The following is a 27,555-nucleotide window of genomic DNA, read 5'->3' as shown; positions in this document are numbered from 1 at the left end:
GAGGTCCCCCCTCGTTCTTCTAAACTCCAGCGAGCACAGGCCCAGTCCCAACAAACGCTACTCATTCCTGGGCTATGATATTGTACAAGGCTATTTCACCAGACTACATCTGATCAAACTGTGATGTTGTTTTTCTTTCAGTCCCAGGTCTTATTCATTGACCCCAGACTACAAAGCTGCATGTTATTTTGTTTGTCACACATGGATCAAAGCGTTGAACAGAAGCCCCCACGTGCTTTTGCTATTAGTTTCCAATATCACTAAGTACATCTTTGGCTCAGCTAGGTCAGCATTTCTGATGTTGAAAAGAAATAAGTTTAACGTGTAGATGCAATAAAATTAATAATTGGTTTCAACTTCCATTTGTCTACAGTTCAATGTCAGTAGATGGCAGGCTATTGTCAGCACAATAGGGCACAACATTGGAAGAAATCTGCTCATTTTATTCAGGCAGAGCTCACTCACGCTGATATGAAAAGACTTCCAAAGGAAAACTCGTTGCTTTCGCTTTCACAAAACTCTAGCCTCTCGAGTTGTGCTGCGAATTTGGTGTCTGTTTCCCGGAAACCATTTTCTATCGATATAAACACAGTGGACTTCTTAACACCATTACTTATTGTTGTTGTGTTTTCTTTTGCAGTGATATAATGAAGCTTGGAGTTACTCTTTCTGGACATCAGAAAAAGATGGTGAGCAGCATAAAGCAATTGGAAATGCACACAAAGAACAGCCCGGTCCCAGTGTAAACTGCGAACCTTGCCATTGTGCGTCAGACTGCAATGCAACCAAGATTGAACCACTGAGATTGATACCACAGTGATTTGGAATCTGATAACGCCATGGAGGTCACGATATAGGAAACCTGGTTTGGTCAGTTGATGTGGTGCATGAAAGACTCTCAAGCTCTTTAAGTGTAAATGCCTTAAGCAAAAGGAACGATGGCTCTTTTTTCTACCTTTTTTATATATTTAAAAAAGGTGGTCTGTTTTAAGTATTATTTATGATGGTAAGAAAATCAAAATCACAATCGCAGGCAAGAGAAAAAAAAATGTAGTTAAAATCTGTCATGGGAAAGAAAGTAATTTCTTTTTTGTTTTAAATAAAAGAAAAATATATTAGTTAGAGAGGTAATCGAACTTTTGGACAGTGGTAAACTGATCTGTGAGTTAGAAGCAATGGAAATGGTGCAGGTGTGCGTGTGGCTTTCGGTTTTTAAATTGGTTAAATTATTTGAAATGAGGCCGATTAAAATGTTGCGCAATACTGTAGATTTTTCACAGTGATTGAGAAGTTTAATGAATATCTTTGCTGCATTATGTCTTAAACAATTTATAGTCCATATTTTAGACTTTGCTGTCAGAGTGAAGCCCCATCCCTCAGTCTTTCCTATTGTTCTGCCATGTTAAGGTGTGCACAGCGATCATTAAACATTATCCTGTACAAGGTAACATCATTTCACGTCTTAAAATGTTAATTCATTTTTCAGAAAGGAAATCTGTTTCCCTCACGGTATTGAAAATGTTGTGAAATATGAATTATCTACATTAAATTTTTTATCTATTTTTGCCACAATATTTTGCAAGTGCTTATATTTTAATGTTCACATTATTAACACACACATGCACATCAAGTGTAGCAGCTACACCACTTGGATTTTAAGCAGAAACATGGCCTACCCAGTCAAAGTTGTTTAATGTCTGAGCCAGTTGGTACGCAGTCAGAAGCTCATTGCATGCTATATGTGTGTACCTCTTCCTCCCGATCCCCTTTTGGACAAAGAAGGTGTTTATTTTGCACCCAGTCCAAAAATAACATAAGATCAGAAGTTTCCAAGTCCTTCTGTATGTGCCATAATCGCAGACTCTACCAATGTGTTTGACACATTGTTCTAAGCCGGTTCCATTAGAGTCAGCATGAGAGCTTACAGAAGGTGAAGAAAATAGTGAATTTCACAGCAGAAGGAAAGATTTAACAGTGCTCTGAAGATCACAATGTAGACCAGGACCCAGATTCAAAGAATATACCTCAAAAAGGCACCATAATACCTTCAGATACTTTTTATTCCATCCCAAAGCATGGACAGATTCTTTTTTAGGAGTTCAATGTACCACATGCTGCTTTTGTGCGCTCTTCAGATATTTTGTTGAATTCATAACTTCTTTGCAATCTTTCCTAAATCCCTGTAATTCTTTGTTACAAATTGGAAGCCTTAATATCCACCGATGGGTTATGCTAGTGCAGTGTGTTTGTAACATCTACCAACATTGAATACAGTTGCAGACAAAAGAAAAGATGACTCAGGAGAAATTATATAGCTCATAAATTAATACTGGGAGTTAAATCCATCAGGAAATCTAACACTAATGAGTTAGTCAACGCAAATTGCAGACTTCAGACCTTTACAATGTGTATGCTTTATTGTTCACAAGCTTTCTTCCTGTGGCTTTTTACCAGTGTGCAGTGAAAGTGGATTTAGAATGACCTTAATCAGATATTACTGTGAATGTCATTCAGATCATGTTTCAATTCAGATAGGTCTCTATTCTTGGTACTGGCAATTTGCCATTCCAGAATTGATGCCTGGATCTCTGGAGAGTGATGGACTTTCCACGAGTAAGTTCAGCTGCATGCTACCATTTATTACACCAAGGCAACATTTATATAAGGAAAATGTCAGATGGTGAGTGTGATTAGAATGCAAAAGTGGCAATATTAAAAGGACAAAAGAGATGCGAAAATGATAAGCATCTTAAACAGAACTCCCTTCTTCAAGTATATGTGGTTTTACTTGATGCCTCAACGGCCTGTCCCACCAGCATGCGATAGCATGCATCTAGCGCGACCAAACGTGGTCACTTGAGGGGCCTCGCGGGGCCGGTCCCACTTCGCTTCGATGGGCGGAGGCGTATGGAGTTGTGCGGGGCTGGTCCCGACATCGTGCGGGGCTCCAAAAATCTTGCACTGTCCGAAAATCCCGCGCGACAACGGCCTGTTGGCACGCAGCCGCATTGAGGCCATACGCAGCGCCTCGACGGGCGTACGCGGCGTCTTGACGTCGTACACAGCGTCTTGACGTCCTACACAGCGTCTTGACGGCGTACACCTAGCGTGTGGCGTTGTGCGATGACGTCACTGCCCGGCGTGCCATTGCGTGATGACGTCATCGCCCAATGCCGTGCGACGTCCAAATTCAGTCGGCCCGCCTCCTACCCAGCTGATTGGTGAGTATGATGTCGGGACCAGCCCCGCACAACTCCATATGCCTCCGCGGTTCAAATTGGGACCGGCCCCGCGAGGCCGTACGCCTCAAGCGACCACGTTTGGTCGCGCTAGACGCATGCAATTGCATGCTGGTGGGAAAGGCCCTTCACTCAACTCTGGGTCAAGGCTGAGGTTTGAATGACTGGCACATCCTCAGTACTGAAGGTGTTCCGTCCCTTCAGTGAATTATGAACCAAGTTATTCTCACCGTCTGCTCACTCGGCAATTGGCAATATTTGCACCAGATGCCTTCTTCCTTTAATAGAAAGATTTGGTTTAGTTTAGTTTAGTATAGAAATACAGCATGGAAACAGGCCCTTCAGCCCATAATGTCCACGCTGACCAGTGATCCCCTATGTAACATTAACGCTATCCTACACACTAAGGGACAATTTATAACTTTTTATACTGAAGCCAAATTAAGCTACAAACCTGTACGTTTTTGGAGTGTGGGGGGAAACCGGTGCACCCAGAGATAACCCACGTGGTCACAGGGAGAACGTACAAACTCCATACAGGCAGCACCCTTAGTCAGGATCAAACCCAGGTCTTTGGCACTGTAAGGCAGCAACTCTACTGCTCTGCCACTGTGCCGCCCAAAAATATATGTTGATTATTTGTTTCAAGTAATTGTGTGGGCTGGTTCTTTAGTTATAATTACCAAACCTTAAATACATTTCATATGTAAAACTTTGGGGCAGTAGGATGGTACAACACCAGGCAGATTTATGATTTTTTGTAAATGTTTTCTTCCCCAATATTGAAGGAAATGGCTCATTGAACCTAATAGAACAATAGTATAAGCAATCACAACTTGTCAGGTGTATGGATTATAAACTCTTAAAATGTGCTGATCATATTGTTGTGGTTGCCATCAGCTGCAAACAATAATTTAAATGATGACAACATACTAATATCAGAATGTAAAATTCTAGATTCATGAATGATTATGGATTTTGCACTTGGCTAAGAATGACCAGGTTCCTGTTCACAGTCAGAATCGGATGTCATAGAGTCAAAGAGTGTCATAGGGTCAAACAGCATGGAAACAGGCCTTCCAGTCTAGATCACTTTGCAACAGTTTTTGGTCTCTTTAATTGTTATGTATTAGCATTTGAGGCATATACAGAGTGTGTTAAGATGCAATTGCTACCAGACCAGGACAAGTAGCTGTTGAATGTAAACCATGTATCAGGGTTATGACCAAAAACATCACCTTTTCTCCAGAGATGCTGCCTGACCTGCTGAGTTACTACAGCATTTTATGTCTATCTTCCGTGCAAACCAGTACTGCAGTTCCTTCCTATACATCGTATCACCTGGGCTTCGAAACAAGCTTTGCAGATGTAGAGAAAGTAAAATTTAACTTAGTGGAAAGTGCAGGTGGAAGAATCCACTTTCTTTCAGATCTTAAAATAACACCCAGAGGATCTCTGAACCACATGAATTTAGTTTTAAAACCAAGCCACCTTGCTAGGTTTAACTCAGTAACAACACTGAGGCAGTTGTGAAATGGCCTTTCAATGAGAGTATGGAACAGTCACACCTATCTTGACTTTAGTGCATTTCAGACTCTGATATTATGTTGCCATTTTCTCATCACTCCAGATCAGAAACAGTTCCCCCTTCAGAGCCAAAATGATAGTGAAACTTCAGTTCAGGGTACTCCCGCAGATATTAACAGCTGCGTGTGGAACAGGTTACATTTCAAAAGCACTAGCGACAGAGCGATTGCCTTACAGCGCCAGACACCCAGTTTCGATCCTGACTATGGGTGCTATATGTACGTTCTCCCCATGACCTGCGTGGGTTTTCTCCGGTATCTCCGGTTTCCTCCCACACTCCAAAGACGTACAGGTTTGTAGGTTAATTGGCTTCGGTATAAATGTAAAATTGTCCCTAGCATGTGTAGGGTTGTGTTAGTGTGCGGGGATCACTGGTTGGTGCGGACTCGGTGAACCGAAAGGCCTGTCTCCGCGCTGTATCTCTAAACTAAACTAAACTTTGGTTTAAACATAGCAATCGTTCTCCAGAGAAGGTCACAGAATTCAACAGAGACTATTTTATTGTTTAACCATGTAACCAAAGTTGCTATTCTATATTGTTATAGAATGGATGCCAAAATAAATCCAGGAAAGTATAGCATTTCATTTGGATTAACTGGACTGCTTTGTGCCATTATTAAAATGACAAGAAACATAACTTGGGCGCTCCTGAGTACTTAGGAAACATAAATGAGGCTTCTGAGTATTTAAAAAACATAAAGATAGACACAAAATGCTGGAGTAACTCAGATGGTCAGGCAGTATCAGAATCAGAATCAGAATCAGAATGCTTTATTGTCATCGCATGTGTCACATACAACGAGATTACTGCAGTAACTCGGGAGAAAAGGAATAGGTGTTGTTTCAGGTCGAGATCCTTCTTCAGACTGAGAGTCAGGGTGCAGAGAGCCCTTGACTACACTTTTAAGAAACATAACTATGGCACTGCTGAGGTTTCTACCATTTAGAGGACAGTAGAATCGATTGCCACTGTCTTTGCTCAGCACTAGATGCAAAATTGGTCCATAGCTTTGGTATTCTGTTGAAATGAGTGATGCAACAAGGTATATTTTGGAAGGTGACTCCCTTTTAGATGAGCAAAGTATCTGCTCATTTCATAGGTAGACACAAAATGCTGGAGTAACTCAGCGGGTGAGGCACCATCTCTGGAGAAAAGGAATGGGCGACGTTTCAGGTCAAGACACTTCTTCAGAAATGTCGCCCATTCCTTATGTTTCTTAAAAGTATAGGAATGAACTGCAGATGCTGGTTTGCACCGAAGATTTACATATAATGGTGGAGTAACTCAGCGGGTCAAGTGGCATCTCAGGAGAAAAGGAATAGGTGACATTTTGGGTTGAGACTCTTCTTCAGACTGAGTCCAGGGGCTCTCTGCAGCCTGACTCAGTCTGAAAAAGGGTCTCAACCTGAAACGTCACCTATTCCTTTTCTCCCGAGATGCTGCCTCACCCGCTGAGTTACTCCAGCATTTTGTGTATACCTACGATTTAAACCAGCATCTGCAGTTCTTTCTTACACATAATGCTAATTTCAGAGGTTGATAAGCCATAGGAGCAGAATAAGGCCATTTGGCCCATCGAGTCTACTCCGCATTCAATCATTTCAAGAACTGGGAGCCTTACAGGAAAAGTGGAAATGCTCAGAGACATACTCAGAAAGACTACATCTGTGGAAAAATAAATTAAAAAGAGTTAATGATTCAGATCGAAGATCATTTGTCAGATTATTAACTATTTTTCTCTTCCCTGACCTGCTAAGTATTTCCACCATTTTCAGTTTTAATTTTCCAGCATCCGGGCTTCCAGCATCTGCAAACTTTTTTAGATTTTTATTTTCCCTTTTGATATGAGATGGGTGTCCTCTGATGATAATCCTACTTGATATTTCTCCATGTTTGATTGTTTCCATCACCGGGCGCAGCAGTTGAGCTGCTGCCTCACAGTGCCAGAGACCCCGGTTCGATCCTGACCTCGGGTGCTGTCTGTGTGGAGTGTGAATGTTCCCCCTGTGACGGCGTGGGTTTCCTCAGGGTGCTCTCGTTCCCTCCCACATCTCAAAAACGTGTGGGGCTTGTAGGTTAATTGGGCCTCTGTAAATTGCCCCTTGTGTACGCTGGATCTCTAAACTAACCTGAACTAAATTCTGTTGGCAATCAATGAGACAAGGCCTTCCAAGGATACATTGTAAATAATGCTTTTCCACTTTTCCACATATAGGGTGGTATATTGGCACAGTGGTAGAGTTGCTGCCTTACAACGCCAAAGACCCAGGTTTGATCCTGACCACTGTTTCTGTTTGTAGGGAGTTTGCACGTTCTCCCTGTGATGTGTGGGTTTCCTCCGGGTGCTTCGGTTTCCTCTCACATTCCAAAGAAGTGCAGGTTTGCAGGTTAATTGGATTTTGTAAATTGTCCCTAGTCTGCAGGATAGAACTAGAGTATGGGTGTTCATTGGCCAGCGTGGACTTGGTGGGCCAAAGGGCCTGTTTTCATGCTGTACCTCTAAACTAAAACTAAATAATTGGGACCCAACAAAATAATACTGCTGTCTTAAGTGCTCCCTCTACACCCAGACCATCTCAAGCCTCCGAAAATCCTCCCTCCGCAACCTACCCTGTGAGCTCCGACTTAAGTGAAGCTTGTTTTTCAGGTTAGAATCAGCTACAGCATCTCCTGATGATTTTCAATGAAACAACATCTTAAAAGTGTCAGGATGCTCTATCTTCACCATAACTGTGAGCCGACTATTACACTTTACTGATGTGATGGACAAATTTCAAAATCAAGCCCAATAGTTTCAGAGATTTGAGAAAACACAGAGAAAAGATTATAAAATAGCAATAAATTACGGGTTTGATTAGGCTCTTAGAAATACTGGAAAAAAAATCAAATTTCAGCATGTATAGAAATGAGCTGACTGATTACACAGTCTGAAGAACATTACTGAATAGAATATAATTTTCTCCACCATTCTTATGAAAATTGAGAGCTCTTTAGTGCAATTAACTGACATCAGTTGCAGTAGTTTCCATTTCTCATTGAAATCATTTTATAAATACTGGGATACAGAGTATCCATAACTTTAATTAAAATATTTTTGGACAATATTTCTGGACTCAAGTCAAACTGTATTCACCACTAATCTACATTTTCCCCTGTTCTTCCACGGCAATATTTTTATGTTGGATGCATCAAATTTGCAAACTGCCTCGATGGCTTCAATAAAGGGGTGGCACAGCAATAGACTCGCAGCCTGACAGCACCAGTGACCTGGGTTCGATCCTGACTACGGGTGCTGTCTGTACAGAGTTTTTCTATGTGGCCACATGTGTTTTCCCCGGGTGCTCCGGTTTCCTTCCACACTCCAAGGTGTGCAGGTTAATTGGCTTTGGTAAAAATTATAAATTGTCGCTAGTGTTCAAAGGTTTCAAAGGTATTTTATTGTCACGTGTACCAATTAAGGTACAGTGATATTCGTATTGTGTAGGGATCGCTGGTCAGCATGGACTCAGTGGGCCGAAGGGCCTGTTTCCGTACTATATTTGTAAACTAAACTGAACTGAACTAAACTGAGTAAAATGTTCATGTGAGACCCACTGAAGATGGGGAAAATAACATCCATTCAAAGAAGGCTTGGAAACAGTCGCTCAATTATTCTAGGAGCCCATCAAGCCGTTGGAAGTATTCCACGCAAATCTACTATTTCCAAGAGTGTTTGGCACTCTCATGGTTTCTTCCCTCCATTCATTGGATACAGGCACCAGTAGCATGCCAAGCATTTATGCCCATCCCTAATTGCCTTTGAGAAAATGGCAGTGACTCCTGCTGTCAATGTCAATTACAATGTGTTATGTGTTCCTTTGGGTGCTTCAATTAAATATGTATATATTGCTTCCCTTCTTTTGTGGAGGAATACAAACATTCAGTGTAAGATGTCAGGCCCAAACATACTCATTGACCCGAAGACAGACACAAAAAGCTGGAGTAACTCAGTGGATCAGGTAGCATCTCTGGTAAAAAGGAATAGGTAATGTTTCCGAATGAGATCCTTCTTCAGACTGAAGTCTGAGGCTGAAGAAGGGTCTCAATGTGAAACGTCACCTATTCCTTTTCTCCAGAGGTGCTGCCTGACCCGCTGAGTTACTCCAGCTTTTTGTGTCTGTCTTTGGTTTAAACCAGCATCTGCAGCTCCTTCATACTTATTGCTCCCTCAATGTTTTTCAACCAGCAATATGAATGTGAGAAATCCCTTTTAATGGCTATTGTCTTGCTTCTGATGTGTCTCACAATTAGGCAGAGGGCTTCCACAGGTATTGCCAATCCAAAGTTTCATTGATTGGCAGATCAGGCATTTTTTCCACTAGCTATACACCTGGAGCTATTTCTGAAGTTCTGAGGATTGGTGGTGATGGAAGTCATTAATGGCTCAAGCACCCAATACAGAGAGCCGGTCGCATGCCAATTTCTGGGGACTGTAACATATAATGAGGACATGATGAATTTATAAAATGAACCTTGAAGAGATAGTCAGAAGATATGTGGGGGAGATTGGTTGAAGGATTCATTTGGCAGTGTATCAAAGACTGTTTGTAATTTTATAATATCAGCTTACGTACAATTGCCACTGTTTTCCTGTCCTTTTCACCTCTTGTCCATCTATTCTTTACCACAAAATATCCAGGAAATAATCCCCTTCAAATTTAACAAGTGCATTCTATACTTGCTCAAGCGCCCCCATTCACCGAAAACCTGTTATTGTGAAAATCTTATTCACGATTCATCTCCTTTTGTTAAAAAATAATGCATATTCAGTTTACAACAGTTCAGCTGCAGAGAGAAATAAATTGATTTTGCTTGTAATTGAATGTGTTTGTACATTCTCCCAATAACAGCATGGGTTTTCCCCAAGATCTTCAGTTTTCTGCCACACTCCAAAGACGTGCAGGTTTGTAGGTTAATTGGCTTGGTGTAAATGTAAGTTGCCCCAATGTTAGTAGGATAGTGTTGTTGTGCGAGGATCGCTGGTCAGTGCGGACTCGGTGGGGAGAAGAGCCTGTTTCCGCGTTGTATCTCTAAACTAAAGTAAACTAAACTATGTTTGAGATCTTAAGCAGGAAGCATGGCAGCAACAATGAGCCGTGATTTGAAGCTGAATGTGCGAAAAAGAATAACAGTGGGGAATTATCGTCTGAAAGATTTGATTTATGGAAACTTCACCTGTAAATGAGCTTGCTAGGGACAGGTCTCACTGCATTCCAGCTCATTTGTCGTGCTTGGCTCTCCCTGTCAGCGTTCGGCATCCCAGCACAGAAGTGAATTATCAGCAATCTAAGGCAAAGTACCTCTGTGGTCAGGTTAATCTCCAAGGCCTAAAATACCATCAGGAAAGTCCTAGGTTTGATTTGAGGCTTAAGTCAGTTCTGATCCACAAGAGACTCCACAAGATCTGAATGAACTCTTGAGTGATTTAAGGGCAAAAGGCCAGACATTTTCTTACCAAACTGGCTACAGTGTGAAAAGGGTGCAATTGAAATCTCACTGATCCGTGTCTCGGCTATTGCAAACGCTGGACTCTGACATTTCTTAAATAGGTAAAGGTGATGCCTCATTCTTTCGCTCCAACAAGAATTAATATTACATTTCCAAATTTTTATAAGCTTCATTAAACCTAAATATAAACATTTATATCAAACCCATGTTGAATCACATTGGTATAAAGTAACACAAAAAAAGAAAGATATTTTTTAATAGACATTAACTTGATCAATACTATTCAAAGTTGTTATTAATTCCCCCCTCCCCCACTCAACTTTGTGCTCCACCTGGCTCATCTCCCCCTCCTTCTCCCCCTTTTCTCTGGATTCACAATTCACACTTCTTCTATCCTCATGTTACACTTTTAGTCTTTTCATCTCTGCCCTTTATCTGGCGTGAATGTGGAGAGGATGTTTCCAACAGTGGGAGTGTCTACAGCCAGAGGCCATAGCCTTATAATAAAACGACGTACCATCAGAAAGGAGATGAGGAGGAATTTCTTCAGTCAGTGGATGGTGAATCTATGGAATTCATTGCCACAGACGGATGTGGAGGCCTAGTCAGTGGATATTTTAAGGCAGAGATTGACAGATTCTTGATTAGTAAGAGTGTCCGAAGTTATGGGGAGAGGGCAGGAGAATGGGGCTGAGAGGGATAGATAGCAGCCATGATTGAATGGCGGAGTAGACGTGATTATCTCCACATCCATTCTATCCAGATCATTCAGTAAATCTTTGGCATACTTTTGAGATTCTCGAAGTATAAGTGAGATTTGCCCGAAACACAAAGTGCTGGAGGAACTCTGCTGGTCAGGCAGCAATGGTGAAGGGAATGGACAGGTGACATTTCAGGCTAGGACCCTTCAGATTGATAAGAGTCAGGAGGAATGTCTCACATTCAGATGAATGTAATTCAAATTACACAAATTATTGAATTTTGAGCAGTCTAAAATTAAATACTTCCATCTTAATTGGCTAGAATGTGACCAGTGAGGACCATCTTTACTTGTCCTATTGATACCCAAAACATATTGTGTAGAGCTTCAGTTATGATATATGGACGTGTTTTCTGGTGGAACAGGTAGAAGCCTGAGCCACTAACACACAAGTCCTCAGATGAAATCTAGGCAAGAAATAGGACATCCAGCTACTTGATTTATGAGCTTTGTCTGCTCCAGTCTTGCACAGCAATTTGACTTGTTATTGCCCAGAAACTTCAAGTTGAATTTAACCCTTTATTTAAAATAGTGTGAGAATTTCTAAATTAGTTAAATATTCTCACAAATTGGTGTAAATAGAATGAAAAAAGTACTGTACAGTCCTGAAAATATTCATTTACATTCTTATTCCAATGGTGGAATAAGCCAGACGTATGATTTGAAGTGAGGTGCAATTTGCAATCCAAAAATAACCAAGTTTTATTTTGACTTATTCTTAATGTACAAGATTTTGGAGAATAGTTAATACATCCCAATGGATCCAGACAAATTTAATGATTTAATTTTGGTCAATGAAAGCTGATTCCTTCAAGTGTGTGTTTTATGGAACCATTCAATCAGAACATTCCCAGGTTTATTCACTTTCCTGTGTTAGACTCAATCAGGACGGCAGTTAAATAGTTGGAGTTTTGTTATACCTGGGGTCCAGGATCAATGGACTTACCTAAGAAAGATACCATAATAGGGGATTAATCTATGTTTCTCTGCATGTGTGTGTATCTATGTGTGTCTGCATAAGTGTGTGTGTGTGCCTGCGCATGTATATATAAACAATTCTTGGGAGGACCGGGCACATATTTTCCATTGTAATGGTAAAAAAAGCCTGCAGGCTCAGATATCAGAATGCAGACTTTGGTGGACTATATAATGACCATCGAACAAAATCCAAGTATGAGATAGATCCTTCAAAAGATGTCAAATGTGGTGGCAGTTTAGGAGTGGGTGAGGGAAAGGGACATGATGAGAACTGCAACCAAAAAAAACAGATTCACAGATAATATAACATTATACAGGAGGCACACAATATTTGTATTGACATGGTGCAAAATCAACTCTGAGTTTGAAATGCATTAGTATAAACTACAGCTTACTTGCTCCACTTGCTTATTGCGCATTCCGCCCATCCACTATTCCACAACATTGGTTTTTTTCTTTATGTATGCAGACAAAGGAAAAATGTACATCTTTGAACATAAAAAATGCAGTTGCTTGTAATTTTTCTACTGACCCATGAAATATTTGAAATCTCTTCCAGAATGATGTATTCAAGAGAGTTAGATACAGCTTCTAGGGCTAACGGAATCAAGGGTTATGGGAAGAGAGCAGGAATGGGATACTGATCATATTGAATGGCTCGAAGGGCCGAATGGCCTACTCCTGCACCTATTTTCTATGTTTCTATATTTTCTATGTTTCTAATTCTCTCTACACACGCATAGTTTAGATAATTTACAGTGCATTAGAGGTACTGAAATGAAGTGAGCCATCTGTTTGTACCTGAACTGTGGTATTACAATGTGTAACCAAGTAGTTAACTAAGCTTGATCTGAACAAATACTCCAATTATAAATGTATCATGTTATAGTTTTTGTCATAATATGCTGGTATTATTTATTTCTGTTGACATTATGCAGTACAAGTATTTGTTCATTTGCCTTTATACCGAGTGTTAATAATTAAATGAAGTTACGGATCTGAAATGTTTAGAAGTTCACTTTAATTGATATCTATTTGTTTTGATATGTGCTTTTCTCTCCACAATGTTTCCCCTCAATCACATAGTGGTCGGTGTGTGCAAATGTAGATGGCGAGTTACTAATGTAAAACAATTTGTAGTGGAAGCATTTATATTTTTATAATAAACACAATGGAAGTATTTTTTACAGAAGAGAATTTCGAGTTGGATTGATTTGAAGCCTTGCTTTTATATCGGAATGTTGCACACACCATTCTCAATGTTATTGCCACCTAATATAAAGAAGGAATTGATGGTCGGACTGCATGGGTTTTCTCTGGGTGCTCCGGTTTCCTCCCCCACTCCACAGACATACAGGTTTGTAGGTTAATTGACTTTGGTAAATTGTCCCTAATCTGTAACATAGAACTAGTGTATGGGGATCACTGATCAGCGTGGACTTAGTTTAGTTTAGTTTAGAGATACGGCATGGAAACAGGCCCTTCGGCCCACCGGGTCCGCGCCGACCAGCGATCCCCGCACAGTAACACTATCCTACATCCACGAGGGATAATTTTTACATTTACCAAGCCAATTAACCCACAAACCTGTACGTCTTTGGAGTGTGGGAGGAAACCGATGATCTCGGAGAAAACCCATGCAGATCATGGGGAGAACGTACAAACTCTGTACAGACAGCACCCGTAGTCAGGATCGAACCCAGATCTCCGGCGCTGCATTCACTGTAAGGCAGCAACTCTACCGCTGCGCCACCATGGACCCAAGGGCCTGGTTCCACAAATTACAATTAAAACTACAACTGAAACATATCTAAGCCATCAATATTATCTGTTTCTCTCAATATTGCCCTGAAACCCTTCCTACTCTAAGAAATGTCTTGAAACAGCAAAGCAATCCTGTCAACAATAATTTCTGTTTGTTAAGTTTATTAATAAGGAGTTTGTGCAACATTTTACAACAGATGACCTATGGTAAATATATTTCAACTTACAGCTAATGTTCATGAGTTCAAGAAGCATAGCAGTTAAATTACATCACTGTATATGAAGGAACAGCTGATGCTGGTTTAAACCAATGATAGACACAAAAAGCTGGAGTAACTCAGTGGATCAGGCTTGTAGTGAATTGCACCACTAGTCATTGAGAAGCACTGCTTAGTTAATCTGGGAGACATGTGTTCAATTCTCATAGCAGTGAGGATTTGAATTCAAGTAATTATGTAGATCTGGAATTAGAAAAGTAGCATTACAAATGGTGACCGTGAAACTGCTGGATTATTTTTTTAAATCCCAGCTGTTTGCTCAATGCCATTCAGGGAAGGTAAAAGTAAATCTGGTTATATGTGACTCTAGCCCAACAACAAAAGCAGAATGGTGGCGCAGCGGTAGAATTGCTGCCTTACAGTGTCAGAGACCCGGGTTCAATCCTGACTGAAGATGATGTCTGTACAGAATTTGTACATTCTCCCTGTGACACATGGATTTTCTCCAAGGGCTCTGGTTTCATCCCACATCCTAAAGACATGCGGGTTTGGAGGTTAATTGGCTCTTGTAAAAATTTGACCCGAGTGTGTAGGGTAGAACTGGGGTACAAGGATCGTTGGTCGGAGCGGACTCGTGGGCCGAAGGGCCTGTTTCCGCGCTGTATCTCTGAAAGTCTAAAAGTCTAAAACAAACAACATTGTACAGACATAGAGAGGTATAGCACGGAAACAGACCTGTCAGCTCATCAAATCCATGTTGACCATTAAGCACCCATTTTTATATTAATCCTACTCTAACCCATTTTAGTCTCCACTCCCTCAAGATTGTACCGCCCACCTACTCACTCGGTGCAATTTACAATTGTTAATTAACTGAGCAATCACCGGTTTCGGCATGCGAGAGCAAACTGGAGGAGGAAACCCACACAGTCACAGGGAGAACATGCAAACTCCACGCAGAATGGGATTGAACCGAGGTCTCTGCCACTATGAGGCAATGCCACTACTATCTCCTCCACAATCTTAAATGGCATCTGAAATGACTTAGCGAAGCACACCGGTTGAGGATATAAGTACGCAAGGATGATCATGCACCCTGTGAATAATTCAACCTGGAAATCAAGACACACTGAGACCCGGCGGGCCACGGTTTGTAGGGGTGAAGGCGCGGAGCAGGCTCTGCTCTTCCCTAAAGATGGAAGCGGCGATGACAACGGATGCGAACGTCGAGGAGCGAGTCCGGCAGGAGAGGGGCTTGGGTCTGGCTTACTGCGCCCTCAAGGACGGCTGCAAGAGGCACCCAGGGCAACAAAGGTGGACGGGTGAGGAATGGGACGTGGGTTCACAGGTTGACGCACAGGCCCAAGGAACGCAATGGCTGGTGGCCCGCAGCATCCTGGGGCCACCTGTGTTGGGCTCATAGTAACTAGAGCTTGGACTGGACTTTGAAAATTGTGCCAAAACATGGTTCCTCTTGCAGCCATCCTTGAGCTCAGTGAACTATTTCTGTACACGTTGCTAATGGGGAATGTCCCTGGGTATGATAATACACTACGGGACTGTTTGTAAGAAAATAATTTCACCATGCCTTTGCATATGTGATAATATAGCACCATTGAACCATTGAATCATTGAATCATTTACTTGTAAACCCCTCAAAATATTCACTGATATTTGTTGGATATTTTCGGTAAGGCAGCGAGAAGTAAATATAAAGTTAATTCCGGTGTTAATTAATGGGAACAATAAAATAATGGAGTGGAGTCAGGAAGCAGCTGGGACCGTGAAGTAAAAATGCTTGCGGTGTCACGGCTCATTGTCAATGGCAGGATGTAAGTTACAAAGAGAGACACAAGGAACTGCTGATGCTAAAATGGGCGGAACAGTGGTGCAGCGGTAGAGTTGCTGCCTTACAGCGCTTCCAGCGCCTGAGACCCAGGTTCGATCCCGACTAACGGTGCTGTCAGTACGGAGTTTGTACATTCTCCCCGTGACTGCGTGGGAGTCTTCGGTTTCCTCCTACAGTCCAAAGACGTACAGTTGTGTAAGGTTAATTGGCTTGGTATAAGTGTAAATTGTCCCTAGTATGTGTAGGATAGTGTTCATGTGCGGAGATCACTGGTCGGTGCGGACTCAGGGGGCCAAAGGGCCTGTTTCCACGCTGTATGTCTAAACTAAAAATAAACTAAACTAGTATTATTCTAGTAATTCTAGTAAGGGTCAAGCAGCATCTGTGGAGGCACAAGGTACCACAGATGCTAGTTTACAAAGACACAAAATGCTGAAGTAACTCAGTAGGTCACACTGCATCTCTGGAGGACATGGATATGCAACATTCTGATTTAAGACCCTTCTTCAGTCTAATTGCAGTTATGTAAATCACAGATAGATTTTAAATTTAATCCACCAAAATTTAAACTGGATCATGTTATTAGTTTAAGAAGTCTGAACATTATTAGTGCAGGCTGATTAAATTCACAACCTTGATATCATCCAATAAATAAGACAAGGTTTGATGGGTTATGGTAAGTGAGTAATTGCAACCGATAGAAAGCTTTGCAATCACAGACAACCACATGTGCAATAACTATCTGTAGGTCAAGGTACTTCAGCTAATGCTATTGATGGAATCAGAGATACAAATAGTCTGAAACGTTAGTGGGAGTAAGCAGACAAGGGGATGGTCACAATCTAAAGGATTCATGATGCAATCACCAAATCTAAAGGATTCATGATGCAATCACCAAATCCACGCCGACCAGCTGGCACTGGCACTATCCTACACGTTACAAACAATTTACAATTTTTACCAAAGCCAATTAAATGTGGAAAGAACGCGGAGCACTCGGGGAAAACCCACGCTGGTCACGGGAGGAATGTACAGACTCCTTAAAGAGCACCCGTCGTCAGGATCAAACCCGGGTCTCTGGCGCTGTAAGGCAGCATCTATATCGCTGCGCCACTGTGCTGCCTCTAAATGTACCAGTTGGAGATCAGATTTTCCTCTTTATCTGTGCAATGAGTTGCTAATAGCAAGGCTGTAGGATCTGCCCAGTCCATCATCAGCTCTGACCTTCCTTCCATCGAGGGGATCTATCGCAGTCGCTGCCTCAAAAAGGCTGGCAGTATCATCAAAGACCCACACCATCCTGGCCACACACTCATCTCCCTGCTACCTTCAGGTAGAAGGTACAGGAGCCTGAAGACTACAACAACCAGGTTCAGGAATAGCTAATTCCCCACAGCCATCAGGCTATTAAACCTGGCTCGGACAAAACTCTGATTATTAATAACCACTTTCTGTTATTTGCACTTTACCAGTTTATTTATTCATGTGTGTATATATTTATATCATGGTATATGGACACATTTATCTGTTTTGTAGTAAATGCCTACTATTTTTCTGTGTGCTTAAGCAAAGCAAGAATTTCATTGTCCTATACAGGGACACATGACAATAAACTCACTTGAACTTGAACTTGAACTTGTTTGGCCGGCCAGATTATACTAACAGAAAAAGTAAAATAGAGCCCAGATACTGACGGACTGGTCTGATACTAGCAGAAAGACTGAGTGTGTTACTTAACATTGGATAATTCAGTTTTGAATCTGGAAGGATGCAAGGTGCTCAGACAGAAGATAAGATGTTTTGGAAGGAACTGCAGATGCTGGTTTAAACCAAAGATAAATGCAAAACTCAGTGGCTCAGACAGCATCTCTGGAGAAGAGGAATAGGTGACATATTCACATCACTGTCTGTATCTCTCGCTTCCCTTATCCCTAACCAGTCTGAAGAAGGGTCTCGACCCAAAACATCACCCATTCCTTCTCTCCAGAGATGCTGCCTGTCCTACTGAGTTACTCCAACTTGTTGTGTCTATCTTAGGTAACATATCAGGTCTGAAGAAGGGTCTCGACCTGAAACGTCACCCATTCCCCTTCTCCAGAGATGCTGTCTGACCCACTGGGTTTCTCCAGCTTTTCGTTTTTGTCTTCGAAGATGAGATGTTGTTCCTCAAGCTTGTGTCGGGTCTTGTTGCAACATTGCAGTAAGCTGCAAACAGGAAGGTCAGAGTGAGTAGGATGATGAATGAAAGTGACCAGCAGCCAGCAGCTCAGGGTTACTCCTCAGGACTGCGCACATGTGCTTTGCAAAACTATCACCCAATCTGTGTTTGGTTTCTAAGAGGACCAAATTGTGAACACTGAATGCAATACATTAAAAGATACAAAGTGCTGGAGTCACTCAGCGGGTCAGGCCGTATCCCTGGAGATGTGGCGTTTTGGGTCAGGAATCTTGGAAGAAAACTAAGTGAGTCACTGCATCATCTAGGAAGATTGTTTGGGTTCCTGAATGATGGGAAGGAAAGAGGTGAAAGGACAGGTCTTGCAGAGTTGTCCAATGGCTCTGACATCCACCATCAAGAAGTGCTTTGAGGTGGTGGTGGGGGGGGGGGGGGGGGCTGGTCATGGAGCACAGTAACTGCAGCCTCCCAAACAGCCCAGATCCACTGCAGTTTCCCTACTATTGCTAGAGGTCCATGGCCAATGCCATGTCTCTAATCCTACATGCATAGCTGGAACAGCTAGATAACAAGGACACCTATGTCAGATTCTTATTTATTGACTATAGCTCTACCCCCCTCTGCCACTGCATCCTTGACTTCCTGACCACAATCAGTAAGGAAAGGGCAACCACCATCCTTCACGATAATTCTGATCACCAGTGCTCCACAGGGATGCATTCTCATCCTTACAATAGCATTAATTAGTGTCTGCAACCATTTATTCCTGAGGAGGCACTGTCCTGTACGGCTGCCTGTCCTGCAGCTGTCCGTTTTTTTCACTTCTTTTTTATTATTTTTAGTACGTTAAAGTGTGTAGTCGGGGGGTCTAATCTTTTTATGTGTGGGGGGTGGTGGGGGGGAAGGGGGAAACTGCTTTTTCAAGTCCCTACCTGGTCGGAGAGGCTGCCTTCCTCCGAGCAGCACCTTCGACCTGTCCTCGCGGCCTACCAGCGGGTCCTGGAGCGACGTTTCCTGAGGGGACCTGACCAGAACCTCGGCTTTGGCGGCGGCACAGCGCTGGAGCGCTATTGCGGAGCGGGCGATGCCTTTCCTGGGTCGCCCGCTGGAACTCCAGTATGCTGGGACCGCCGATGAAAACATTGTGGAGCCGCGGTTCTGTGGAGCGGCCAGCTGCGGCGCTGAACTTTACATCCCGGAGCCTGGGATCTCTCGCCGAGATCGCCAGTGTGTGGAGCTCCGTCAAACGCGGTCTGTTGGCTTGGAAGCCGCGGTCTCCGGTAAGAAGGCGGCCGTTCCTGGTACCCCAAGCCGCTGAGGGTTCTCCCGACGCCGGAGCACCATCACCCGGCGAGAACATCGGGCACCGTGGCGGCGACTGTGAAGGCCTCAATAGGCCCGACTCTGGGTGGACAAGAGGATGGGGACAGGACTTTGTGCCTTCCCCCACAGTGGGAACCACTGTGGGGGGATGTTTTTGTGTTTTGGTGTTGAACTTCTTGAATGCTATGTTGTATTTTATTAGTGTGCTGCAAGGACATCTGAATTTCCCCTGAATAAGGGGATTAATAAAGTCTAATCTAATCTAATCTAATTTAATCTTATCTATAGGGTGGTCTGCATCACAATTGCAGGCTGGGTTATCTCAGAGACCTGATTGTCTGCCGAGTCTTTGCCTGGGCCAGACGCAATGAAGAAAGGCCCACGTATACAGAAGGTGGAGAGGAAGTGAAACTGCTTCACTCAAATGGTGGCGAATCTTAAAATTTCTTGATGGAAAAGGTTGTGATGATTGCCCCAATTGGCATAGGTCATTCAAACAGTTCAATCAACCAATCAATCAATCTATCAATCAATCAATCAATCAATCAATCAATCAATCAATCAATCAATCAATCAATCAATCAATCAATCAATCAATCAATCAATCAATCAATCAACCAACCAATCAATCAATCAATCAATCAATCAATCAATCAATCAATTAAATTTATTTATCACATACACAATAAAGTGCAGTGAAATGAATGTTGCCAGCAGCGGTACAATCAAAAAAGAACACACATTACATAATAAAAGTTTAACACAAACATCCACCACAGCATTCTTCACTGTGGCAGAAGGCACAAAGTACAGTCAGTCCTCCTCCATTGTTCACCCGTGTTCGGGGCCATAAACCTCCGTAGTCGCCGCTGCGGGCGGCCAGATGTATAGGCCCTCTCGTAAGGACGGTAAGTCCTGAATCGGCACTTCCCTACCGGAGACCGTGGCTTCAGGATGTTGTAGGCCCCAGGCCGGCGGTCGGAGCTTTGCTCCAGGGATCCCCGGCAAGAGATCCCACTCCGGATGGTAAGTCCACGCTGCGCCCGTGGCTAGAAGTTCCGCATACCGCAGTTCAGGATGTTATCGGCTGCGGGCCAGCGGTCGCAGCTCTTCTGCGGCGATCCCTAGCAAGGGGTCCTAGGCTCCGGACGCCGTGCCCGTGGCTAGAAGCTCTGCAGACCGTGGTTTCATGCTGTAACATTCCGCGGGCCAGTGATCGGAGCACTCCCTTTTGGCGACCCCGGCAAGGTCTCGCCCACTCCGCGATGAAAAGTCCACACTGTGCCCGCTGCTGAAACTCCGGGCCCGACTCCGGGAAAGGCCACACCAATCCATGGTGTTAGGCCACGAAGGAGGCGACATGGAAAAAGTTGCCTCTCCGTGGAGGAGGCGACCAAAAGCGGTTCCCCCTTACCCCCACTCACCACCCCCCACACAAGACACACAAAGATACATTAAAACACACATTTGGGCACACTAAAAAAAACAAAAAAGTAGAAATGACAAACACGCTGCTGGCAAGGCAGCCATCTCGCAACGTCCTCACCGACTTGTCAACCATTTCATCAACCATTTTAAATTCTGAAGTTTTTAAACAAGACGTCATTCAATGGATGTTGGTGGAAAGTTTGGGCATCTGCGATCCTGAAACAGCCCATCCGAGAGATGGAATGGAGCAGTAAACAATACTGCACTTCTGAAGTACCTAGATGAGCTATTAAAGATCAACAACATGCTGGGAAGTGGGAATAAGCAAAAGTCTATTTATATTCAACATGGATACAATGTGCTAAATGACCTCCCGAAATGTCCAAATTTTCTATGATCAGGGTCCAAGAAAGGCTTGGTCCTTCATGAATTCAGAAGCAAAGGTTGGTGTTACTTTCTCTCCCTGGTGCTGAAGATGTTGTAATCTTGGAAACAGAGAGTTCATGCCACACCCATGTCCTTGGCTTCGTCAGCTGAGGGCCTGCCACAATACGTGGCCAGCTTGGCAATACGTGGACAACTGATACAAACAGTTTTCCAGCTATTCTCTTGCTCTTCTGTGGAAGGAAATACAAACATACTCCATTTTGCTCAAGAATGTTGGTTCACAATTGATTCTCCACCCATTCATAGCCAGTGAAGTAGAATTCCATGTGAAGTAGTTGGAAGAGGTGGGATAACTCTGTCAAGTCTGTTTGCTGCACATTTTGGAATGTTATTATATGCCCAATTTGTCTAATTTCCTATTATGTTGCATATAAATATTATAATAAGGAACCTATTTGAGGATATAAGTGAAAATTACACAATATCACTTGCACTATACTAGCTGTTAACTGTTTGGCATCTGTCCATTACAGTAAACTTATTATGAGTGTTTTAAACAGTTCCAAAAATATATATTTTATTACCATTACCATCTACTATTCGGTAAATGCATAACCAATCTTCGCAATAAATTATTTCTCTCCTGCAACTTGCCATAACTACCCTTTAAGATGGGCCTTTTGCTGATGGTACCATGTGTTTAGATAATTAAGTTTTCAAAAACACTTAACAATGCAGCAGTATTATGTCTGGAAGACAAACAGATAATGAATCGCTTCTGAGTATCAGTGTCTCAAATCATAGCTTTTTCTAATATTTAAAAAATCCCAAAGGGCTACAAGAATGATTGTTCGGATACATTAAAACTGAGACTCCACTTGCCATCTGTGGAATGTGTTTATGCCATAATTTTAACTTGTCTTGCCATAAACATTCAAGCATTTTTGCAGCGAAAAATTACCATTTGTTATTTATCATTTCACAGTGGGAGCAGTTATCTTTGTGTGATTTATTTTCCATTTATTATACACATTTGCCGATTCTAATTTCCTCCATTTTTCTCTGCATCCATATGTCAATTTTCTGACAGTGAGCTTTTTGGCCATAAACACCGACTGGCCTAGTTTGATCCAGTTCGAATTTCTGCATCCTTCCTCATAACTCTATTTTTAGCAAACAGGGACTGGCGCAGTATTATACCACAAAAGCAACATGGTTTAATTTTACAGTGAAATATATCTAACAAAGCGATTTATTTTCAAGTCACGTGGAATGATGGTGATGTACAAAATGAACTATAAATGTATGACCTCTTAGTCCTTCAGTAATCTCCGAGGACAGTCTAAAATTAAACAATGCCTATGCAATAATAATGCAGGGATTGCTGAGTTGCTGATTACTGATATTTCTGATTCTTCCAGTTAAGATGTACAGTCATAATAAGTTAAAGATGTTCAAGGTCTCCTGGCTGGTTCCACACCTTCCACTGTCTGTAGGCTTCAGTTCGTCCAGTTCAAGAGTCAAGAGTCAAGAGTGTTTTATTGTCATATAATGTTCTTACTTGCAGCAGCACAACAGATATGTAAACAGTATTATAAATGAAAAAAGGATCAGTGCATATAATATACACACATATATTGTCTTTTTGCCATATTATCGTTTGTTTTCATGTGTGTGTGCGTATGTACAGTATGTGTGCATGTATAAGAAAGAACTGCAGATGCTGGTAAAATCGAAGGTAGACACAAAATGCTGGAGTAACTCAGCTGGTGAGGCAGCATCTATGGAGAGGAGGAATGGGTGACGTTTTTCGGCCCGAGACTCTTCTTCAGACTGATTTTTATGTTTTTATGTGTGTGTGCGTATGTGTGTGTATGTGTGTGTGTGTCTGAATGTGTGTATGTATATACTCTATCTACATGTATATACACATACATACATACATACATACATGCATACATGCATACATACATACACACACATAAGCACACACATATAAACAAACATACAATAATATTGCAAAAAGACAAAACCAATGCCCCCGAGTCTACGTAGTTCAGAGCTTACTTGGAGGTTGTAGTGTTTAATAGCCTGATGACTGTAGGGAAGTAGCCATTACTGAACCTGGATTCCGTGTTCAGGCTCCTTTATTTTCTTTCCGATGGCAGCAATGAAGTTAGAGTGTGGCCAGTGTGGTGTGGGTCCCTGATGATGCTGGCTGCCTTTTTGAGGCAGCAACACCTGTAAATCCCTTTGATGGTGGGGAGGTCAGAACCCGTGAGGCAGTGTTCACCACTTTTTGCTGATCCCATTCTAATATCCATCGTTGAATTCATTATTAATCTTGCACTCCCTGATGCACATTAGATGAGCAACATCTAGGCCTTGTTCTCAAATATCTTCTGTACACTTCCCTACATCTTTTCTTTTTCAAGGTGCTCTTTTAAGTCCTATGAAATATTACACAGCTCTGTTATTTTTTGAGTACATTCAGTGAGACAGATTTGGATGGTTGGGAATGGATACAAAGCGGTTACATATTGGACTACCAATCCAGACCGACCTAATGTTTGGAGGCTTCAGTTAAAATCCCACCGTGATGTCTGGGAAATTTAAATTCAGTTAACGAAGTGACTGAAATAGAAAGCTAGTACCACTGTTTCTGAGCAGGTAACTTCCAGATTATTGAAAAAGCAAAGATAGACATAACATGCTGGAGTAACTCAGTGGGACAGGCAGCATCTCTAGAGAGAAGGAATGGGTGACGTTTTGAATCTGTAATCTTCCTCATTAACTATATTTCATTCTTACGTGTAATTTAATAAAGCTTTATTTCAGACACAGGTCCATATAACACATCATACAGTATGAGATACAAAAAATACATTAAAAATTGCATATTAGCCTATAAGATATACAAGCAATATAAACAATGTTGTGTAATATGTACACTATTGATTCCAATTGTGAACACACAAATTGCCATTGTAAGGATTTTGTTTGCAATGTCATATCAACATTATAATTGATTAAGATGTGACTCTCTGCCAACTCACTGTAACCAGTTGCTACAATGTTCTATATCCTCACCACCTCCTAGATATTCCAACTTGAAATCTAACTGATAATATGTCATTGCTTTCCTCAATAACCTCAAAGCATTACCAAAGAAGTTAGAGTACGATATAATAGAATAATAATGCTCTGTTTAGGTCACCATGTTATAGGAGAGATGTTGTCAAGCTGGAAAGGGTACAGAGAAGGTTTATGAGGATGGTGCCAGGACACGAGGGCCTGAGCTATAGAGAGAGATTGAGCAGGCTAGCACTTTATACCTGGGAGTGCAGGAGGATGAGGGGTGATCTTACAAAGGTGTGCAAGATCATGAGAGGAATAGATCATGTCAATGCACAGTCTTTCGCCTTGATTGGAGAATAAAGGAACATAGGTTCAAGGTGAGGGGGAAAAGATTCAATAGGAACCTGGTGGGTACTTTTTTTACACAAAGGGTGTTGGGTATATGGAACGAGCTGCCTGAGGAGGTAATTGAGGCAGGTACAATCGTAACATTTAAGAGACATTTGGACGGGTACATGGGTAGGATAGGTTTAGAAGGTGTGTCCAAGATGTCTGAAAATTCAGAACCATTGTAATGGATTTTCACTGAAATGGAGGAAACATAGATTTTGTTGCAAATGTTATACTGCACAAATGTAATATATGCATAAGTATTTATGCAGAGTCTCAACTCTTCAATCTTTTTGTCTCACACCTTCTGTCTTTTCATCGTTTCATCGTCAGCCTTTATCCAACCATTTGCCTATCAAAAAAACCCTCCTCACCAGTATCAATCTATTACCTTCCCTGGCTTTGTCCTGTCCCTCCACTCTTCTAGCTTTCTCTCTCTACCACCCCAGCCCACAATTAGTCTGAAGAAGTGTCCCAACCAGAAATGTCACCTCTCCATGTCCACCAGAGATGCTGCCCGACCTGCTGAGTCTCACCAGCATTTTGGGTTTGTTTTTTTTGTAAACAGGCATCTGCATTGGCTTGTTTCTAACTATTTAAATATCTGTTTTTAAATACCTGCTTTTTAAGTTCATTGTGCGTGAAGATTTTAACTTGTTCCATAGTAATATTTTATTGGGTGCTGTCAAAGGATTAAGGGAACCAAGTGATATGGCTTCAGCACAAGAAAATGAGAGTGAAACCGAAGACAAGCTATGATCTTATCAAATGACGGAGGAGTCTCTGGAAGATAAATGACAAACTCCTGCTTATATTTCCTATGTTTTTGTGTTACATTCAATCCAAGTGGCTATCTCTTAGATTACATGGTGTAGGCTCATGACTTATTAGCAAACAACAGATGACAAAATAGCACAAGCAACACATGATTGTTTTTCTGTTGATTAGGATTATGCATTCCTTCTAATCACTTTGCCTTCATCCTACTCTATTTTATGACACAGGATGTGTTAATTAAAAATGATGATACAACAATAAAAGAAAGGTTTCTCACCTCTACACCGCGAGCTATCACATTTTATTAAACTGCCTTTCATAACTGCGTGTCTCTGAAGAAATCACTCGGTGCAATAATTTCTCCAAAGTATTAATTTCTCTCAGCCGAACCAATTCTGCGTTTGACTTGTTTGTAATTGTTGGCTTGAATCTGCTGGATACACTCGCTGAGCTGAATGAAATATTGATTGACACACACAACATTAGCCAGAGGTCAGCGCTAATTACAGCTTTTAATTTGCATGCTTTTTTTTGAAGGCCAAATCCGAAAGCGACTGTGGCATTTTCAGCTGGCAAATTACCTGGGCGCAGGCTTGAACGACAATCGAATGTCACTGTTGATCAAGAGTGATGCATTACACGCCCGCGTCTGGCGCAATTAACAGAAAACACGGATTGCCTTTGGGGTGTGTGTTTTTATGAGTAATTAGATGTCGCTGCATCACGGAGATGTTTTCATCGCTCGACTTCATGTTCATGAGAGGATAAGGCAAAAATTGCCCCTCGAAGTCGACGGTTAATGAACTGTAGGACAATCGAGCAAAGAGAAGCACTGGGGCGCTTTCTCCTCGCTCTCTGATCAAAAAAAGATTGGCACGATAGATGAAGTGGTGACATGGTCGAATCGCTGGCTGCATATTGCACCTTGTTCTGGATCTGTCATTTTATTGATTTACGCGCATGTTGGGAAACTGAACTGCTTCCAATTTTGAACAAACAATTACCAGCGAGCAATCAGGAGTTGCTCCGCCAACAACTACACAAGCTGAGCTGTCAATCTACACATCCTCAGCAATAAACCATTCCTCACTCACGGTTCATCATTAGGCGTTAGCATCTCTCTAAAACACTGGAAATGTCAGGTTGGGTCATTAACATGACAACTAAAGAGCAGGACTTCTAACAAGGCAGCTCGTTCAGTACTATGCTGGTCAAATGACTCCAAAGGTCAGGTGGACTTGATCTAATAGTCAAAGTTAATCACAAGATGCTGGGGTAACTCAGTGGGTCAGGCAGCATCTCTAGAGAAAAGGAATAGGTGATGAAGGATGCTGGAGTCCACAATGGTCTAAATCGAGCTCTCAGATTGGGGAGCAGGAGGAATCACTGAGGAGGAGCATTGAGAGAGGGTGTTCTGAAATGGACTGGGCAATGTTCGCCACTTTCAGTAGCTTCCTTCATTCACCATGTAACCACTAAAAGGTCCCTGAAGGACTATTCCCCTCATGTGGTACACATGAAGAAATCACCATTGTACAATACGGTTGAATATTTCAAATTATATATTCATTAGAAACCATTTCAAAAGTAAAAAAATATGACTTAAGTTCACTCTTAAGGAATTTGTGTAAACTTCTTTCTTCCTGAGTTGTAGTTCTTATTATATCCGTTCTGAGTAATTGGGTGGCACAGTGGCACAGTGGAACAGCGGTAGAGTCGCTGCCTTACAGCGTGAGGATCCTGGGTTCAATACTGACTATGGGTTCTGTCTGTGGGGAGTTTGTACATGTGACCGAGTGGGTTTTGTCTTGAAATGTGCTCTGGTTTCATCCCACATTTCAAAGCAGGTTTTAGGTTAATTGGCTTCTGTAAATTGCCCCTAGTATGTAGGGTGTGAAATTGGAATAACACACAGCTAGTGTACGGGTGATCGTCGGTTGACGAGGACTCGCTGGGCCATTTTTCACGCTGTATCTCTAAGCGAAATTAAACTAAACTAAACCTATTAACTCTGATAGGTTCATTAGAATTGGTCAGAAGAATGCTGGATGCCTGAACAAAACAATTATTGAGGAGAGGTACTTGTGATGATTAGTCAGTGCTAAGGATCATA

At 42.0% G+C, this 27,555-nt stretch overlaps 1 protein-coding gene and 1 long non-coding RNA gene across 3 annotated transcripts in view; one reads left to right on the top strand and one right to left on the bottom strand.

The window, feature by feature from the left end:
* Nucleotides 1-1,572, top strand: part of epha3 (EPH receptor A3) — a 224,311-nt gene extending 222,739 nt beyond the window's left edge. For both annotated transcript variants that reach the window (XM_033032598.1, XM_033032597.1), the window contains exon 17: nt 641-1,572. In XM_033032598.1, coding sequence (XP_032888489.1) covers nt 641-746 — 106 coding nt within the window. In that variant the 3' untranslated portion in view covers nt 747-1,572. The remainder of the gene's footprint in view (nt 1-640) is intronic.
* A 6,964-nt stretch (nt 1,573-8,536) lies between these two features.
* Nucleotides 8,537-27,206, bottom strand: LOC116980415. Its single transcript, XR_004413959.1, has 3 exons — nt 27,196-27,206; nt 26,646-26,649; nt 8,537-8,649 (listed from the first exon to the last, which is right to left on the bottom strand). It is a non-coding gene; the product is annotated as an uncharacterized LOC116980415 (long non-coding RNA).
* Nucleotides 27,207-27,555: the final 349 nt, after the last annotated feature.

Source organism: Amblyraja radiata, chromosome 14 (genome assembly GCF_010909765.2).
Source record: "Amblyraja radiata isolate CabotCenter1 chromosome 14, sAmbRad1.1.pri, whole genome shotgun sequence".
Lineage (NCBI taxonomy): Eukaryota > Metazoa > Chordata > Chondrichthyes > Rajiformes > Rajidae > Amblyraja > Amblyraja radiata.
This window is presented reverse-complemented; position numbering and strand designations above follow the sequence as displayed.